General features: G+C 44.4%; 1 protein-coding gene across 2 annotated transcripts in view; it reads left to right on the forward strand.

The window, feature by feature from the left end:
- C5H1orf21 (chromosome 5 C1orf21 homolog) overlaps positions 1 to 18,010 on the forward strand; it is a 233,235-nt gene extending 215,225 nt beyond the window's left edge. For both annotated transcript variants that reach the window (XM_065936192.1, XM_065936193.1), the window contains one exon: positions 16,543 to 18,010. In XM_065936192.1, coding sequence (XP_065792264.1) covers positions 16,543 to 16,581 — 39 coding nt within the window. In that variant the 3' untranslated portion in view covers positions 16,582 to 18,010. The remainder of the gene's footprint in view (positions 1 to 16,542) is intronic.
- The last annotated feature ends 795 nt before the right edge of the window (positions 18,011 to 18,805 follow it).

An 18,805-nucleotide genomic window follows, 5' to 3' on the forward strand; every position in this document is an offset into this window, starting at 1 on the left:
AGTGCAGCACTTTAACCACATCAGCTTTTAGGATTTTAAATAGTTCAGCTGGAATTCCATCATTTGCACTAGCACTACATTTGTTTGTTTTACAGGGTTGACTTAAAAAATTAAACTCAGAGCTTCATGCTGAAAATTGGAGTCATTCTGAAAGGGCTTGATTTTTGAGATTTTAAGTTTTCTCTGGATTCCTTTTTTCTTCCTTAAATTGTTAAGAAGCAAAGCCAAGTGAATCTGTAGTGATTTAAACCTGCCCTTCCTTGATTCATCCTTTGTATTTAGTGAATGTCTCCAGGGCATGATACCTTTCAGCTGTCCTCTCCATACCAAAAGAAATCTCTGGTCTGTCTCCTCAAGGTATATGCAAAAGTACCATTGATACAAGGAAACAAAGATGACTGGATTATTTAATATTTATCGTGAAATTTAGTATGGACGACTCTACTTCCCGAGTGGCATAGTGGTAAAGAATCCACCCGCCAATGCAGGAGACGCAAGAGACACGGATCAGGCAGATCCCCTGGAGGAGGAAATGGCAACCCACGCCAGCATTCTTGCCTGGAAAATCCCATGGTCGAGGACCCCGGCGGGCTACATGGGGTCTCAAAGAGTCGGACACAGCTGAGCGGGCTCGCACACACACACGCTACTTCAGAAATAATCATGGTGTCGGGCCGCAGCTTACTTTTGCCCACAACTGGGCAAGCAGTGTTGTAAGGAGTTATCGGTGGCAAAGAAAAGCAAGTAGCAAAAATGAATTAATTATTTAGCATTTATGAGTACCAGGCATTATGCAATGACTCAGGATAGAAAAACAGGAAATGGGGAGATACAAAATAAGTAGGAAACAGCCCCTTGCCTTGAGGAGCTCAGTTCTAAAAGCAGACTTCTTTGAAAAGGTAATTATTTTAACCATGGGGGAGTCCTTCATCCAGCACCCCTACCTCCATTATCACCATGAGTCAGGTGTTCCTTTATTGAATGCAGATGTTTCAGGAGTCAAGTGCTGAAACCTGAGGTCTACGAACCAGGCAGTTGGGACATCTGGCCACGTGACACCATTTCACTGTGCAGGCATGAGGAAAGCGAAGACAGTGAGCTGCATCAGAAGATGACCATGGGAGAGAGTTTTACCAGGAGAGCAATGAGAGTTCAAAAGAGCATTATAACCTCTGATCTACATTTCCTTTTCCTTTCAGAAAGTAAAAATCCTGTGAAACAATGAGAGCACCTCATTTATCTTTACCTCATTATTTTTTACTCAAATACCTACCTGTTATTCTATGACAGTCTGTAGTTGTGTCTGACAATTCGCAGGCTCTTGAATCTTATGTAAAGTGATGACATTTGCCTAGTTTTGCATCTTAAAGAAAATGACAGTTCACTGCAGAGGAAGATAATGATTTTAAACTTGTCTTTCAGTATAATCAGAAGAGAAAGAAGAGATCTAGATTATTAAAACGTGGCCCTGTGGAGGAGTTTTTGAATGTGATACCAAAGACAGATTATATCAGATTTTAATATACGCTTTCTACAATACATTTAAATTTACTTGTAAGAAGAAGAAAAAGTAAATACATTTTTAAAGTATCTGCCTTAAGAGTATCTTTTCCAGGCAAACACAGAGATTTATATTTTGCTTTAGGAAGATTTAAGAACAGCCAATGACTGGGAAATCTTTTGCCTTCTCAAAGAGAACCCTGAATATTAAATAAAGAATGTCTCGGCACAGAGCTATTTGCATCTCGTTCGTTTTCCTCATGCAAGGCATCTTAAGCTTTGTATCATGGGTATCTTTTTGGAATTTTGTTAAAGTTATAAAAACACTCCCTATAAAAAGGCACATGCTATCATATACACAACATTCTGAAGTAAAACTTTAGAGTATATAACTCTGCAGAGCCCATCCTTGATCCCCAGGCAAAGAACCTGTGCATTTCACTGGTATGCTTTGCTCAGATCCAGGGCCCGATGACACCCACGAGCACCCACGAGTCTCATCAGCGTCTCGTCTTATTCATGTGTATCTCTGACTTAAAAGAAAATTAGGAAACCAAGCACAGATTAATTCCAACACAACCCTGTCTGCTTGCTTTCTCTTCTCCCTTCTCCTCTTTGAAAATAGCTCATAGTACTTCACCACCCCCGCCCATGGCTGAGCCATCAGCGTGCTGCTGTACTTCACATATTCTGTACAGTTTTAAGAGTCTGCCTCTGTTGACCGGAATTATTCAATGTGACATTTTGAGGAAATGTCTGAGAAAGAGCAGCGTGTGGATTTTAAATCAGCTGATTTTTAAAGATGCTTATCTGTAGACCTCTACATCTACTGCAAAATCATTTATACTCAGAAAACCTTTGGGTTCCTGAAATGACCTGAGTTCCTTGGCACCAGAACTAGTTGGTGAGAAAGATCATGATAAGTCTGCATTTCTAAATTTATTTCAAGGGCTCCTTTTCTTAATATTATGTCAGAACTCCGTTATGAATCAGTATGTCGCAGATCAAAAGGTGTTTGCTTTCCATCTGGTGAAGAGACTGACTTGTGTGTAATTATGAACTGTGATTTGGGGTTCTCTGTATAAACTCTTCCTGTAGTAGAGAGTTTAACCTCAGAGCTGCTATAGAATCGAAGATAATGTTTGGCACCTGCAGGTGATGATAGGTTTTACTTTCAGGTGGTGCATTTAAAGGTTTCCTCAGTGCCCACCAGTGATGAGAAACATGGGACTGTTTTATCAAATCGTGAACAATGTCACCCGGCCTGCCCATGTGTACAGATGAAGTCATAGCTTGTCCCTCCCACCCAACTTGCCAATCTTGGTAACAACTCGGACCTGCAGCACTGGCGAGGAGATGCTCTTGACGGCCTGAGTATTTTGGAAGTGGGCTGGGCTGCCGATCTCATTGCATTATTCCTTGCTCCACAGGAAAAACCACAGGGACCTGCTTTTGCTAATAACCAAACCTTTCCCGTGTCTCCTTCCCCTTCATCCTCCGCCTCGCCTACTCTCTCCCCTGTATGCATCTTGCCTCATTCATCAGCCAAATTAAAGCTGTAATTACAACGGTAAGGACGTGACTCAGCCCTGTTTGTTTCTCTCCCTACTGCATAGCTTTATGCAGGTGACTTCTTAATTGAATTCAAGTTGAAATGTACTGCGTACGTGCATGCATGCTGTCACTTCAATTATGTCCAACTCTTTGCAACCCCATGGACTGTAGCCCATCAGGCTCCTCTGTCCGTGGGATTCTCCAGACAAGAGTGCAAGAGTGGGTTGCCATTTCCTTCTCCAGGGGATCTTCCCCACCCAGGGATCGAACCTGCATCTCTTACATCTCCTGCATTGGCAAGCGGGTTCTTTACCACTAGCGCCACCTGCTTAGTCACGATGGTAACATCATGCAGGAACCACTGGTGATGTGTATGCACACCGTGGGCTCTGAGGATCCCCGCGTCCCCCAGCATCCCAGGTAGCTACTAGTCATGGGGGATGCAGCCAAGGAAAATAAAGCGGGCGGCAAGCTTAGAAGAAATACAGCACAACCAGTCTCTGCTCACTTTCTTTTTCTCTGGAGGGCTTGATTTTCAGAGAATTCTCGAGGTTCTATGGGCCTGGCACCTGAGGGAGTAGCAAAGGAGAGAAGAGTGCAGGTTCCAGAACAAGGAAGTGCAAGAATGCAGACAAAAGCCATGCCATTTTTATGAATGCGGTGAGGCTGACAGTGCTCTGAACCCAGTGGCAACGTGGGGCACAGCTGGTGAATGGTGCCATTTTGCCGGGCGTGCAAGGGAAGGCAGCCCGAGAAGCCACCCAGCCGGGAGACAGCGACTCAGGCTCAAGTCGCTTTCTTGCCTTGTTCCCTTTTGGCTTCTCCTTCCCTCCTCTGCCTCGGCTGTCCATTTCCCTTCCTCCCCATGGCTTTTCCACTCTTCGCCTTTAGCAGCCAGGGACATTGCAGAGAACACTCGGGGACACAGAGAGGAGAGTGCCACCCTCTGTAACTGCTCATGTTTTATTTAAGAATCTCGAAAAGGACTCGAAGCATTACACAGACGGCACCCTAAGGATGAACACTGGATCTCGTTCGTGTTTGTTTCCCTCGAACCTAGCAGAAGGCCTGGGTTAGAACGGGTTCTCCCCAGCCGCGGGCCCAGGACACCCGCTCCCCACCGCGCTCCAAGCCTTCTCTCCCTTGCATCTGGCTCGTTCACTGCCCGGTGCCTTCTGCGGGTGGGGACCGCCCATCCATAGCTGCAGCCCTCTTCCTGGCCAAATGCATGTGCTTCCTATTCTGAAATTCTGCCTCCTATGCCTTTTGTCACCTTTATCGGGAGGAAGGAAAGGACCAGCTTGTCCCACTCTCCTGTCTCTGGTTGGCTAGCCCATGGAGCAGGAAGAGGGGCAAACCCCACATTGTCCACTCTCTCCATCTGTGACTGGGTGGACCAGTCACCATCCGTTAGGCCTCCGTGGGGAACCGGAGGTAGGCGAGGGGATGAGGAAAGGTTGCTGGGTCCTCTAATCCATCAAGAACTCTGATTCTCATTGACCAGCTGCTCTCAGTTAAAAACTGTAAGGAAAGGAGGTATGTGTGTAGCTCCCCAAACCTCTAGCCATGTTCAAAACAAATTCTAGGCTATGAGCAATTTTTTCAGAACAAAGAGCTCTAAAGTTTGTCTGGAAGGCACATCTTTTTTAAGAGGCATATAGGGGTCCAATGGCTAAGGCTCTGCTCCCAATGCAGGGAGGTTCTATCCCTGGTAAGGAACTAAATTCCACGTGCCATACCACAACTAAAGATTCTGCATGCCTCAACAGAGATGGAAGACCCCGTGTGCTGCAGCTAAGACCCAGTACAGTCAAATAAATAAATTAAAAAAACAAAAAATTTTAAGGCATATGGGTTGAAATCCCAGACTTACTAAAGCCATTGTCCTGAAGGAAGTGAGTCTTAAAGGAGACGTATGAGGCTTCGTGTCCTACAGGAAATGAATCCCAGAGGGAACCCATGAGGCTCCAGTCCACCAAGTACATTCTCCTGGCGAGGGGCAAGGGGGTGGTATTGAAATCTTAACTTTTTTTAATACATGAGAATAGACTAATTGAAGACATCTCTTTGAATTAAATCCGTCAAGTGACCTGGAAATCATCTGCAAAAATACCACAAACTTTTATAGTGTTTTATTTTATCATTGTGAGGAATCAGGTATAACGGGAAATTTTTATAATATTAAGTGAAAAAAATTTTAAATTGTGTCTATCATAGGACTGAAACCATATAAAAATGGCACACATATGGTCAAAGATTAAAGTGAAACTTGAAAGCGTTCTGATTTATTAGGAAGATGAGGTTCCAAGAAATTTTTTTAATTTCAATTTCAATTTTGATTGATGGTTTTCTTACTTTTAAAATAAGAACAATTTTATAAAATGGCCTTTTGGAGAAGTCTGGCCCCATCTGGAGAGAAATCATTCTTAAGATGAAAATCATATCTGCTGTTTGAGCTCTTAGGAAGAGGGCCTCTGAACCCACTGATGATAATTGTATTTTCTGTGACAAGAGTGGGCAGAATACAGCCCATGAGCCAAATCTAGCCTGCCAGACAAGCATGGTTTTTATGTGTTTAAATGGTTGAGGGAAACAAAATGCAGAATAATATTTTCTGATATGTGAAACATTATGTGAAATTTCAACTTCAGTGTCTAACAAATGAAGTTTTACTGGAACACAACCATGCTCTTTCTTTTACTTTTATCTTCTTTTACATTTATGACTGCCTTCATGCTTATAGCTGCAGTAGAGTTGCATCAGAGACCCTTTGGAATGCAAAGCCTAGAGTATTTACTGTTTGGCCCTTCACAGAGAAAGTCTCCAAACCCTGGTTTAAGACATGGCCCAGGGACATGGCATCCCAAGTTCTGTATCCTTGCTTTTCTATCCTTAGTCCCGCTCACCTCCTCATGGGGAAAGGAACATCATTGAAGTCACCTGAGTGCCAGCATCCAACAAAACTTGAGAAATAGGTCCCTTACAGCTTCTAAAATCTTCTTTTTGCCAGTAGAATGAAGATCCGGGTTTAAGAAACACTTCATGCGTGCTTGCTCAATTGCTCCAAAGAGTCATGTCCAACTCTTTGTGACCCCATGGACTGTAACCCACCAGGCTCCTCTGATCTTAGGATTTCCCAGACAGGAATACTGGAGTGGGTTGCCATTTCAAGCGATCTTCCTGACCCAGGGATCAAACCCGAGTCTCTGAGTCTTCTGCATTGGCAGGTGGTTTCTTTACCACTGAGCCTCTTGGGAAGCCCAATAAATACTTCATGGGGGTTTTAAAGCTGTTTAGTTAATACATTCTCTCTTGGAAATGAAAAGGTCAGTCTATTCGGATTCTTATCACTGTGCTTGTTATCATGGTAATCATTCCTATATATGGTCAAAGAAACAGTCAGAGGCTGTCATACTCCTCCCATTCATTACTAACGAGATCTTTTTCCAACTGAAATAACAACAATGCGCGAGTCTAATTAGAATAATGCTCATTAGAAACAGGCATGGCCATTAATGCCTCGATTGATTTTTCTAATGAAATAAGCCGGGGGAGGAGACCTCAACAGCGCAGCTAATTATGTCTGCTTTTCTCCAGCATTACCTCAAAACTTGTTATAAATTGCTGTTAGGCTGTAAATGAAAATGCTGCTGAAACACTCCCTGGTTGAAGAGACTCTGACACTTGCAGCCCCAAGGAAGAGATGGGGGTGAGGCATTTACTCCTGGCCCACAGCCCTACAGGAGGAGGAGTGAACAGCAGCCCCTGGAGGTGTCCTTCATTTCACTTTTCCACCCTTTTCCCGTCTCCTCTGCATCATCTTTGTTCTGGATTCTGCCTGGTAGTTCACAGATGCTCAAGCTGTGGAATGCAGCTTTCATGGCCCTGTATTCTTGGTTCAAGGACGGAGCTTAAATGTAAAGATTCCCACAGAAACTTAGAATCAAAGTTGCTGCTAGATGGTGATACATGGGAAAATGTTGGTGGGAAAAGGTGTTTGATGGACAGAGAATCAGGATGGCCCATTAAATTCTGCACCACAATTCAGCTGGGGCAATTGTGCTTCGTTAATCAAGACATTCTTTAGTGCCCAGAAAGCCAGACCATCACCCCGTGCAGGGTAGAAGGCTTCCAAAGAAGGATGACTGAGTCAAGAAGCAGAAACTCAGTAAGCCCACGATTAGGAAGAGAGAGGAGGAAGATGAATCATGTAAAGGAAGCAGGCAGGAGGTAAGAGAGTTAACATAATGCACAGGCCGGAAACCTACAGAGGTTCCCAGTGTCCTTCAGAGAGGTATGGGGAGAGGAGGAGAAATTCTTCATTTGTCAGGTAGCCTGCTTTATGATGAGCTTAACAATGCATGTGCTGTGCTATGCCAAGTCGCTACAATCATGTCCGACTCTTTGTGACCCCACGGACTGTAGCCCGCCAGGCTCCTCTGTCCATGGGATTCTCCAGGCAAGAATACTAGAGTGGGTTGCCATGCCCTCCTCCAGAGGCTCTTCCCAACCCAAGAATCAAACCAGGGTCTCCTGCTCTGCAGGCAGATTCTTTACCATAGGAGCTACCAGGGAAGCCCTAACCATGCGTGCTTCCATACAAAAATAAGCCTTGTTAAAGCAAACTTCTCTGAACTGCACAAGGATTCCATTAACTGTTCAAAAAGACAAAGATGAGAGTGCAGTCCCCCTAGGTTCCCTTACTCTGCTGCTCTCCCCAGGTGGCCCTTCCCAGTGAAGTCTTCCACTTTATCAGCAAGGTAAAAACCAAAGATGAATAAGAGACATGCTCTGTTCTGCACCCTGAGTAAGGGAAACAAACACTTGGGCTACAGTTTCTATCAGGCACGGTGGTGGCATGGAAGGACCACCGAGAGGGGAAAAGACCAAGTCTCCCTAAAGCTCTTGGTGATGTTGAAACATGATCGTAAGACTCAGTAACTGCTAAGTGTAGGTGGGGGCTCCGCTCTCAGACTCCCTCCTCCTCCACCTTCTCTTGCTGGGCTGTGTTTAGTTGCTCAGTCGTGTCCGACTCTGCGACCACATGGACTGTAGCCCATCAGGCTTCTCCGTCCATGGGGATTCTCAAGACAAGAATACTGGAGTGGGTTGCCACGCCCTCCTCCAGGGGATCTTCCCAACCGAGGGATCAAACCCGGGTGTCCCAAACTGCAGGCAAACTCTTTATGGTCTGAGCCGCCAGGGAAGCCCTTTGATTTTTAGTAAGTTTACCAAACTGTATGACTATCAGTACAACTCACTTTTAGAACATTTCCATCACATCAGTAAGATCCCTCCTGCCTGCTTACAGCCAGTCCCCTTTCCGACCTCCAGCCTCAGGGAAACCAATCTGTATATTTTTAAAAACATGTATCTAGGATTTTATCATTGCTATTAATTAACAATAGCAATGATTGCTGTAATAAGGGTATGAACAATTTTATGACTCATTATACATATTACAAACTATTTTCCAAAGCAGCCATACCATTTTACAAGGCTGTAGAGTTGCATTTCATTGTGCACTCTCAAGAATTTTTAAATAGTATCTAATTGTTTTCCTTTGTATTTTTTGATGACTGAAACAGACCATTTTTTTATTTGTGTGTTTACAGACTTTATTTGTTCTGAATGAATTTCCACTTTGTGTTCTTCCCTCTTACTGAGATCCTCTTAAGTTAAGTTTTTATTGGTATGAGCTTCTCATATAACTTGTCATTTACATATTATATGCTGCTGGTATTTTCCCCACTGAGGTTTGCCTTTTTATTTTATTCTTTTTTTGATATATGCAAAGGTTCATTTTTATGTGATCAAATATGTCCATCGTTTTATTTTTCTTTGTGATCTTTGTCCATGCCTTTGAGGCTAAGAGTTATTTCCCTCTCAAGAGCTTTGACAGAAGTTCAGTTTTATGTTCTGTTTTGTCTTGTTAAGAATTAACACATCATTTCTCTTGGAATCTGTCACTTCTGGTGACCTCCTTTGTCAAATACTTAATTCTTACCTATTTTAGGCCGTATTACAAGGTTATCACTGTGCCAGTGATTTTTTTGATGGGTGCACTTAGAGAATGAGGAAACTGACACATATGTAAGAGAGGGAGACCTGGGAGGAAACCCTATTACTCGCAGGTAATGGACCAGGGGATGCTCTCAGTCTGGGTGGACGGACCAGGGGATGCTCTCAGTCTGGGTGGACCTAGCCTCCTGTTGCTAAGGCCCCGAATACGCCTTTCTGTGAGAGTTACAGGGAGGCAGCGTTTGGACTCAGCTCTTGAACACTTTCATGGGCAGCTTGGGCAAGTATCTGACATATTCTAGTGAAAAAGAGGAGGCTCCCTGCCCATAATGTGGTCCCTGGAGTTCTGTTCCATGTTAGGTGTCAGGTCAGAGAGGAAGACCTCCAGGTCCCCTTCCAACTCCAGAATCTCAGATCTCTGTAGATACTGTGCTTGCTTTCATTTATTCAACAAATTTTATTGAGCATCTAATATGTCACTGGCGCTCATCTAAGCTCTGGGGATGCAGCAGTGCAGAAAACAGTTTCTGCCACTGGATACTTCTATTCAAGGGGAAGACAGTCAGTAAAGAAACAAATTCATATATTTATAATGTCAAGTAAAGATAGGTAATATAAGTAAAAATCAATTCATCAATTGATGCTTTTGAACTGTGATGTTGGAGAAGACTCTTGAGAGTCCCTTGGACTTCAAGGAGATCCAGCCAGTCCATCCTAAAGGAGATCAGTCCTGGGTGTTCATTGGAAGGACTGATGCTGAAGCTGAAACTTCAATCCCTTGTCCACCTCATGCGAAGAGCTGACCCATTTGAAAAGAACCTGATGCTAGGAAAGATTGAGGGCAGGAGAAGAAGGGGATGACAGAGGATGAGATGGTTGGATGGCATCACTGACTCAATGGAGATGAGTTTGAGTAGACTCCGGGAGTTAGTGATGGATAGGGAGGCCTGGCATGCTGTGGTCCATGGGGTCATAAAGAATCGGACACAACTGAGCGACTGAACTGAACTGGTAAGTAAAAATGAAGCAGAGTAAGAAGAGCTGTTTTATATTACGAGCTCAGTGAAGACAATGAGGTAACATTTGAGCAGCGGTCTAGACAATGCAAAGTAATGGATGGGGTGAGGGCTGAGGGCAGGAGGAGTCAACCCGGAAGAAGAAGGAAGGACAAGCACCCAGGCCCAGAGGCGCCACTTGTGTGAGGCCCTGAATGCAGAGAAGTGATTCAGCGGTGAGCCCAATTTCTCACATAGTCAGTTTATTAACAGTTGGATCTGTTGATCTCATTTTTCAGTATCATCATAAGAGCTATAATTTATTAATTCCCATGTGCCAAGCTTTGCTGATCACCTGTGTGTAATGACTACTGAGTCTCACAACAGTACTGCAAGCTAGGTCCTCCTGTCCCCATTTTACAGATGGGAAGACACGCTCACTGCTTCTTCTCGGGAACTTTCATCTCGGCCCAGACTGCCCCACTGGGGAAATACTCAGTTCACAGCTGTCTGTTACAAGCTCAGTGTGTATGGATTAGGCCAAATGCACACATGTCTACAGAGAAGCATTAGAGACTTCTGTGATGAACTCACACCGGAAACTTGACTGCCAGCCCTAGCCTATTTGCCTACTTAACTTGAGGAGAAAAAGTACAGTAGGCACTTTGGAGGAATAATTCCTTTATTTGAAGTTGCTCTCTGAGCTGGTCCTCTTTAAACTAGCAGAATATAACATCATGGCAATGCCCTTTCCTTCACTGCACTGCAGTATTGTTCATTGTAAGACTAGACCTTTCAACAAGTAGAAAATCCTTATCCTAGAACCTTAGAAATGTAGGAGTTGACATAAACTTCCAGTTTCCAAGAAAATCATGCGTACAATTGAAGAGGACATGGAAACTACACGGAGTAAGGGTGTGGCCAGGGAAAGTGTTGGTCGCTCAGCCGTGTCTGACTCTTTGCAACCCCATGGACTGTAACCCACCAGGCTCCTCTGCCCGTGGAGTTCTCCAGGCAGGGATACTGGAGTGGGTAGCCATTCCCTTCTCCACAGGATCCTCCCAACCCAGGGATCGAACCTGGGTCTCCTGCACTGAAGGCAGGTTCTTTACCATCTGAGCCACGGTAGGCAAAACCTCCTAAGATGTTTTTGAGTCTGTACCACAGACTCTGCCTCTTCACACAGCCCCTCGTTGTCAGCATCATCATGAGTTTCCATTCATGCTTGTGGGGGCCTCGTGGGGACCTGGCTCTGTAGCTTTCACTGTGTCCTTTGCACAAGGACGGAATTGTGTCTAACAGCCCCTAATTCTGGCTGTATAAAGCGTCTCTACAAAGGTTTCCATTTTGTCGTCCCTTTGAGGGGAAAGGGCATGCTTCAGGCTGAGAGAATTGCTGTGAAGCTCCCACACCCAGCTCACTCCTGCTTCCTGCCTTCAACGGCTGAAGGTTCTAAGGTTCCCTCTTTAGCACAGTTCTTTAAAACTCCAGACTTCAAGTGAGACGTGAAGTCACGTTACAGTAACAAGCCTCCCTATTTTGCCCGGTAGAGCCAGTGGGTAGGTGGGGTCCCCTGTGATGCTGAGATGGGGCTGCCTCCATAAGTTTTCTCAGGTTCCCCTTAAAATGACACTTGGCCATATGGGAATGCTTACTCTCCACATTTTTTATTTTCAAGTTTTCTATTCATAAAATAATTGGTTCTCAGAACTGCTGACAGGTGGAAATAACAAAAATAAAACTGATTTGAATTTAATTTAATCATCCATTCACTATAATCATTAACAAAAGAGGCAAGGATTAGCCCTGTTCTGGTCTTCACTGAGATTTTCCCACAAGTAACAGGCATGGGACTCCTACCTACTTTGCAGGGTTGGTGTGAATCACCAATGAAATAGTGTCTGTAAGGAGGCTGATGCAATTTTTTTTCTCCTTCTCACAGTCATAATAATAATTTCAGAGAAGCAAATGCTTGGAAAATGAAAGTTGCTGTTCGGGGTTGACACAGAGGGTTTACAGAGATTTGTCCCTCAAAAGGGGGCACATTCTTTTTTGTATAGAATGTTCAGTCCGACTCTTTGCGACCCCAGGAATCGCAGCACGCCAGGCCTCCCTGTCCACCACCAACTCCTGGAGTTTATTCAAACTCATGCCCATCGCGTTGGTGGCGCCATCCAACCATCTCATCCTCTGTCGTCCCCTTCTCCTCCTGCCCCCAACCCCTTCCAGCATCAGGGTCTTTTTCAATGAGTCAGCTCTTCGCATGAGGTGGCCAAAGTATTGGAGTTTCAGCTTCAGCATCAGTCCTTCCAATGAACACCCAGGACTTATCTCCTTCAGGATGGACTGGTTGGATCTCCTTGCAGGCCAAGGGACTCTCAAGAGTCTTCTCCAACAGTTCAAAAGCATTAATTTTTCAGCACTCAACTTTCTTCACAGTCCAACTCTCACATCCATACATGACCACTGGAAAAACCATACCCTTGACCAGATGGACCTTTGTTGGCAAAGTAATGTCTCTGCTTTTTAATATGCTATCTAGGTTGGTTATAACTTTCCTTCCAAGAAGTAAGTGTCTTTTAATTTCATGGTTGCAGTCACCATCTGCAGTGATTTTGGAGCCCAGAAAAATAAAGTCTGACACTGTTTCCACTGTTTCCCCATCTATTTCCCATGAGGTGATAGGACCAGATGCCATGATCTTAGTTTTCTGAATGTTAAGCTTTAAGCCAACCTAAGTATAGAATGTTAGATTCTTTCAATTCTCAAGTGCTTTACAATTTTCAAAATTTCACATACATGATTTTATGTAATCGCATAATAATCCTTTCTTCCCCCAACCCCTTAAAAGAGGGCACTTTCTTATGGTAACAGTAATCCTGGAGGGTCTGAAACATTTCCTCTGCATAACCCTGTAACTCTACAGAGTTGGAGACTGCTTTATCATTGAGTACACTAGTTCATGTGTGTCTGTCTGTCTGTCTGTCTATCATTGCATCCAAGTCCTTCCTTGTGGATGAGGAACCCCACATTGGCCGGCTGGGCCTTTGCTCTAAGGCTTTGTAAGAAGGGACGGGACCTAGGTGTCTGCCATAGAAGCTTTATTGGAGTTCTGGTCCATCTGGGGTACAAGACTGAGGTGGGAGGAAGGGTTCCCCGACACCTGGCAGATTACCATTTGTGACAACAGTTCACACCCCCCATCAGCCACAAGGAAGGTGGTCCCTGATATCCTGCCACGGCCTGAACAAACACGGGGTTCAGCAGCAACAGTAGTAATAATAGAAGCAGCTGACAGTTACTGACCACCTGTAGGTACTATATTTTTCCCATTGATCCTGATCACAACCCAGTGAGACAGATACCATGATTATCCCCAGAGTGTCGAAGCCCAGTGATGTGCCCAGTGTCACATAGCAGTGTACGTGTCCACACATACACGGGGAAAGTCATCTTTCCTTCCCTAATAAAACCTCCATGGAAACGCCACAAGCCCACATTTCCCCTCCACCCACCCAGCACCCACCCACAGGTCTACTCTCGGAGCCTGGCGAGTTGTTTCTGATAGGTGTGGGTGTGTCCCATTTCCCACAAGGAGAATAAACCCCCCACGTTCAGGGTCCATGAGGACTCCCTAGCTCCCCATCGTGTGGCTCAGGGCCTGCCTCCAGGGTGGCTGGGGCCAAGACGTCAGCTGGCATCTGCGGGGCAGTGTCACCAGGGAGGGGTCGGGAAGAAGACTGCCGAGTGCACGCTTCTTTTGTCGGGATTGGTCACCTTGCCCGGGAGATGTTTTTATACAGCGAGTAGAACAAGCCTAGAGATGACACCAGGCTCAAAAACTCTGCCAGGAGCAAGGGTGAGAATTGGTAGTGTAATAGAAGAAACCAAAAGTCTGCTCACTGGTGAACCATCCAAAGAAAACAAGCCATCTGGGGCCAGTTAGCGTGGGGACAGGCCACCCTCCTGCATTCACAGGCCCTGAAGACTTCGTCATGTGGGAACACTTCCTTATTTATCAAACACGCGTGTATTTGTGTGCGACACATACCATATGTATAAAATTATGTGCCAGGCAGGACTGAATCACTGTATTATTAACTCATTTAATCTTCAGAAGCCAGGTGAAGTTGGTACCGTTGTTACCTTTGTTTCACAAATGAGGAAAGTGAGACGCAGGGAGATAGGGAGATCAGGATCCCAGAGCTAGTGTCACAAAGCCAGGATGACCACCCAGCCAAGTGATAGAGTTGTGCACTATGATGATGCTGAAATATTAAGAGAATGTGAGCTACTTCCAAACAGATACTGTGACAAAGAAACAAACCATGCATTTGAGAAATAGCTGTATGCAAACTTATTATTTTCTTTATGTTTTAGATATGTTTAGGAATAAGTCTATTGATTTAGACTTATTTAGAAATAATTATTTAGGAAATTTAGAAATTTTTCTAATTATTAAATAATTTAGAATTTTTTATCTTTTGTAGGTATTTAGAAAGTTTCATTTTTAAAGGAACTTGTTTCCCCCACAAATTGAAAAATGTAGTGTATATTTTAAAAGAAAGAGGTTGGGACTTCCCTAGTGGTCCAGTGGTTAAGATTCTGAGTTCCCAATGCAGGGGGCATGGGTTCAATCCCTAGTTAGGGAACTAAGATCCTATATACCACACAGTACAGCCAAAATAATACTAATAATTTAATTAATTGAAAGAGCTCCATCTCTCCCCACTGCTGCTAAGCCCTAGCCCCTAGCCATGGTCAAGCCCCTGCCCACATGTTTCTCCCATCCTTGTCTAGGTCATGGGGAGGCTTGGATGAGAAGCACTTTAGACAGTCAGGACTGTTGAAAAGAAGACGTGGCCTATGATCACTTATACAAAACCCTAAGATATTAGCACAGGATGTTTGCAGAGACCAAACCCCAACTACCACCTATAAGAAAGTTAAAGATGTATACATGACCTGCCAGAGACTGGATGTTGGATAAAAGCTTTATGACTTTGGAAAACTTCTGGGCGTCTCTGGGCTTTGTTGTTCTCATCTGAGAAATGGGAGATGGGACAGTACATAAGACCTAGGGCTGTGGTGGCAGAATAAGCCACCACAGTGGTACTTGAAAAGTGCTAAATATGGTACCCAACATGTACTCACCAAATTTGAGCATCGAATGATGTTAGCTGTTTACACCACTGTGATCCAGGGGTCAAGGGCTAAGTCCTGTTGAGTCAGTATGATTGTCACTCCAGGAAATCGGAAACAACAAACAGAAACACAGGCTGAAAGTAACTGGAACTCGGTCACATTAATAGCCTCTCTCAGGAGGCAACGTCCATGTCATCCTACATGTATCCCTCCCAACCTTGGTTACTGAGCTTCTTGTTCTTTGGGCTACCCTTGTATCTCTCCAATACATTCCTCTTTTTTTTTTTTTCTTAAAAGAAAGAAAGGAAGTGGTCAAAGATATAAATAGTATAGATACGTGACTTTATACAAAATCCTTATCTGTGAGACAGGCAGGGCAGAGACTTGTTCCCATGCTCTGTGAGGGATTACAGATTACAGACCTGTGGTCTTTGACCAAGACAGTCAGTGACGGGACATGTGGAACTTAAATCGCAGACCTAACTGTGGAGATGACAATATATGTTCAAAAGTAACAACTGGATGTAGTTCTTAAGCCTTCAAGTAACCTGTTTTGTCTAAGTTCTGGGCCTGGAGATGCAGCTGTGGAATGCTAGCAGCGCTGGCCCTAGGAGAAAGGGTCTGTTCACTGTTCATTTTGTTTTCTCCTGTTCATGACAAACTGGTCTCCTGAGTGGATCATCCATTTGGTGATTATGTGGTGAAAGGCGAGTCTTGACTGTGCCTAGTGTAATATAAATCCTTACCAATACAAAATGAAGAGTGAAAGTGAAAGTCACTCAGTCATGTCCGACTCTTTTCGACTATGGACTTATACAGTCCGTGGAATTCTCTAGGCCAGAATACCAGAGTGGGTAGCCTTTCCCTTCTCCAGGGGATCTTCCCAACCCAGGGATCGAATCCGCATTGCAGACAGACTTTACCGGCTGAGCCAAAAGGGAAGCCCAGGAATACTGGAGTGGGTAGCCTATCCCTTCTCTGGGGGATCTTCCCAACCCAGGAATCAGGAACTGGGGTCTCCTGCATTGCAGGCGGATTCTTTACCAACTGAGCTATCAGGGAAGCCCTACCAATGCAAAACAAAGGCTTATTAGAAGCTTACTAAAACTTCAAAGCAATGAGGTATATACAGTTTACAAGTTAGCCAATGTGTATTTATGACTTTCGTGTATTTACCTGGTGTACTTACCTGGTGCCCAGCAGTCAATGAAGAAGCCTGGGTTTCACTGCAGGGAGACATAAACTGAGAAGATGAATTGCAGGTAACTATCTCAAGCTCTGCTTTGAACTTCTCATTCACATCTTATTCTTTTCTTTTCCTCTCAAGGGTCGAGATTACTGTTCGGAAGAAGAAGATATCACATAGCACCAATCCCACCACTCAAACCGGGAGCTACTACTGTGTAAATAGGTTACACCCCAGTTGAAATCTTTGCAAAGGTCGGTTCTCTTCAGCGAACAGCACTATAGCAAAAGAAGATCGTTCTGTATCGTATGCCCCATTAAATTACAGTGTTTCTTAATGAACTTGCAAAGGGATATTGCTAAAAACAAACAAAAACTGTTATCGAACTTTCTTTGTTGCTGCTAGTTAAAACTTGTTGCAACTTTTCACTTCTCTCAGTGTCCAGGTCTGCAGCAAAATTCTGCAATTTCACCTTAAAGATACTGTTGGTTTTACAGATGCTCTCCAACCTATTTTCTAAAAGATGAGGTAGTGGTGAACTCAGATATCCAACTTCTGTTCTAGACTGGTTCTGCTTCTAAGACAAGCACCTCCTTCCCCCCTCCCTCCTCCCTGCCTCCCCCAGCAGTCCAGAGCCTTGCTTCTCACTGGCATTGTTGCGCTTTGGAGATGGGATGGTTGCCATGGCAAGCCTAGTTTCTCTGCTAAGAAGAAGTAGAGACGCTATTATCAATTCAAAGCATGTCGTGACATGACTCCTGGAAGTGACATAGGAGCGGGCAGCAGGTGGTTTCATTTCCTGGGTCTCTTAATCAAAGATCAAGCTTGCAACATCAGTTTTGCTCAGATGCAGACGGAAGTGTGATCACAATCATTTTGAATCCCTCTTGCCCACTTTTTTTTCTAAGAAAATAAACATTTTACTGTTTTTATGTATCCTTGTCTTCTCCCATTCATCCAGCTCAATGTTTTATGATGATCCTGGGTGCGGAAGCTGAGTCCTCCTAGCAATGGCACCTTAATAGCTCCCTACCATCCCATATACAACCCGCCACGCGAGCACAGTGCTGGCAGTGGTCAGAGGTGATGAGGGGACACCCCACGGCTTGTTAGGAGGGCCTGAAACCACCCCGTTACCTTTCACTTTGTCAGCAAATAGAGCACCCTACTTCCTAGTCCTCTCCCTTCGAGATGTCACGTGGGCCTTGCCACTGCTATTCTCTTGTTGGCAGCGCTGGATGGTGCAGTGAAAAACCTTTGCCGCCTGGAAAACGTAGTATCCCATTGACACTGGTGATGATTTTCAGAGATGCGAAAGCCAAAGCCCCGGGCCGTAGTGGGGAACGTGAACTGTGGGTTTGGTAGAGTTTATTTTTCCATATTCTATGAAGAGAATGATCTCTTCTCAAAGACAGAAGTAATATTTTTAACACATGTTGTCACAAGTAAATAGCAATCAAAAGGAGAAAATAACTTTTGTATTTTTTTAACATGTCCGATAGCTTTGACGAGAGTTCTCTTTGTTAGTTTTGGGGGAGGGCACCCTGTTCAATGCCACGCCAGCAGTCCAGGTTTGGATTTGTTCCACACACACACACACACACACACACACACACACAAATAAAACACAGAAAAAGCACTGTATGTTTCTCTTTGTGGGGTTCTCTTATGAACACAGAAGGCCTCACTATCAGCCACTGTACTGCCCTCTGAAGCTGGGTAGTTCATACCTTCTGGGTGGTCAAGAGATTACCTGCCACCTACTAGACTAGGAAGCTTAGTGTTATCTCGCTGCAAAGATGAGCCTTGACTTGAAAATCCATCCATATAGCTGATGGCACCACTAATGTGTCCAGGGAGAAATTCCTGATCTCCTTTTGGACCCAGCAGCACACACCAAACATGAGAGGAAGGAAACTCAGTCAGGCACTAGAGAAAACGGACTGAAACGTTAGCAACAAAAGCCCTTCCTTCTTTCCGCCGGCAGCGGCAGCTATTTTGGGGAGCAGCTGTGGTTGTTACATAAATAGAGACGCAGCCAAAATTTCAGGCTTTTTATCCTGCTTCAAGCAGAAAAAAATGCAGGGAGAGTTCAAGTCGCCTAGGGTTTTGCATCCCCTCCCTTTGTATGGTTTTTTTGGCCAAGTGACTAAAATAGTTTTCCTCAACTGTAAACGAACTGCTGAGCCCCACCTCAAACTTGTGCACCGGAGACTTGTTCACTATTCCGAGAATGACCTTTTCCCGAGATCCCTTGCTCTTATCAAGCAAGAATGAAGCAGACACTGAACGCCTTCCATTTGGTGTCTCGGATAGCGTCTTCCCAGAAAACCACCACCTTCAACCGAGATAAAACATGCTCACATCATTTTTCTCATGGTCACATTTAACATTTTGACATGAT

Source organism: Muntiacus reevesi, chromosome 5, assembly GCF_963930625.1.
Source record: "Muntiacus reevesi chromosome 5, mMunRee1.1, whole genome shotgun sequence".
Lineage (NCBI taxonomy): Eukaryota > Metazoa > Chordata > Mammalia > Artiodactyla > Cervidae > Muntiacus > Muntiacus reevesi.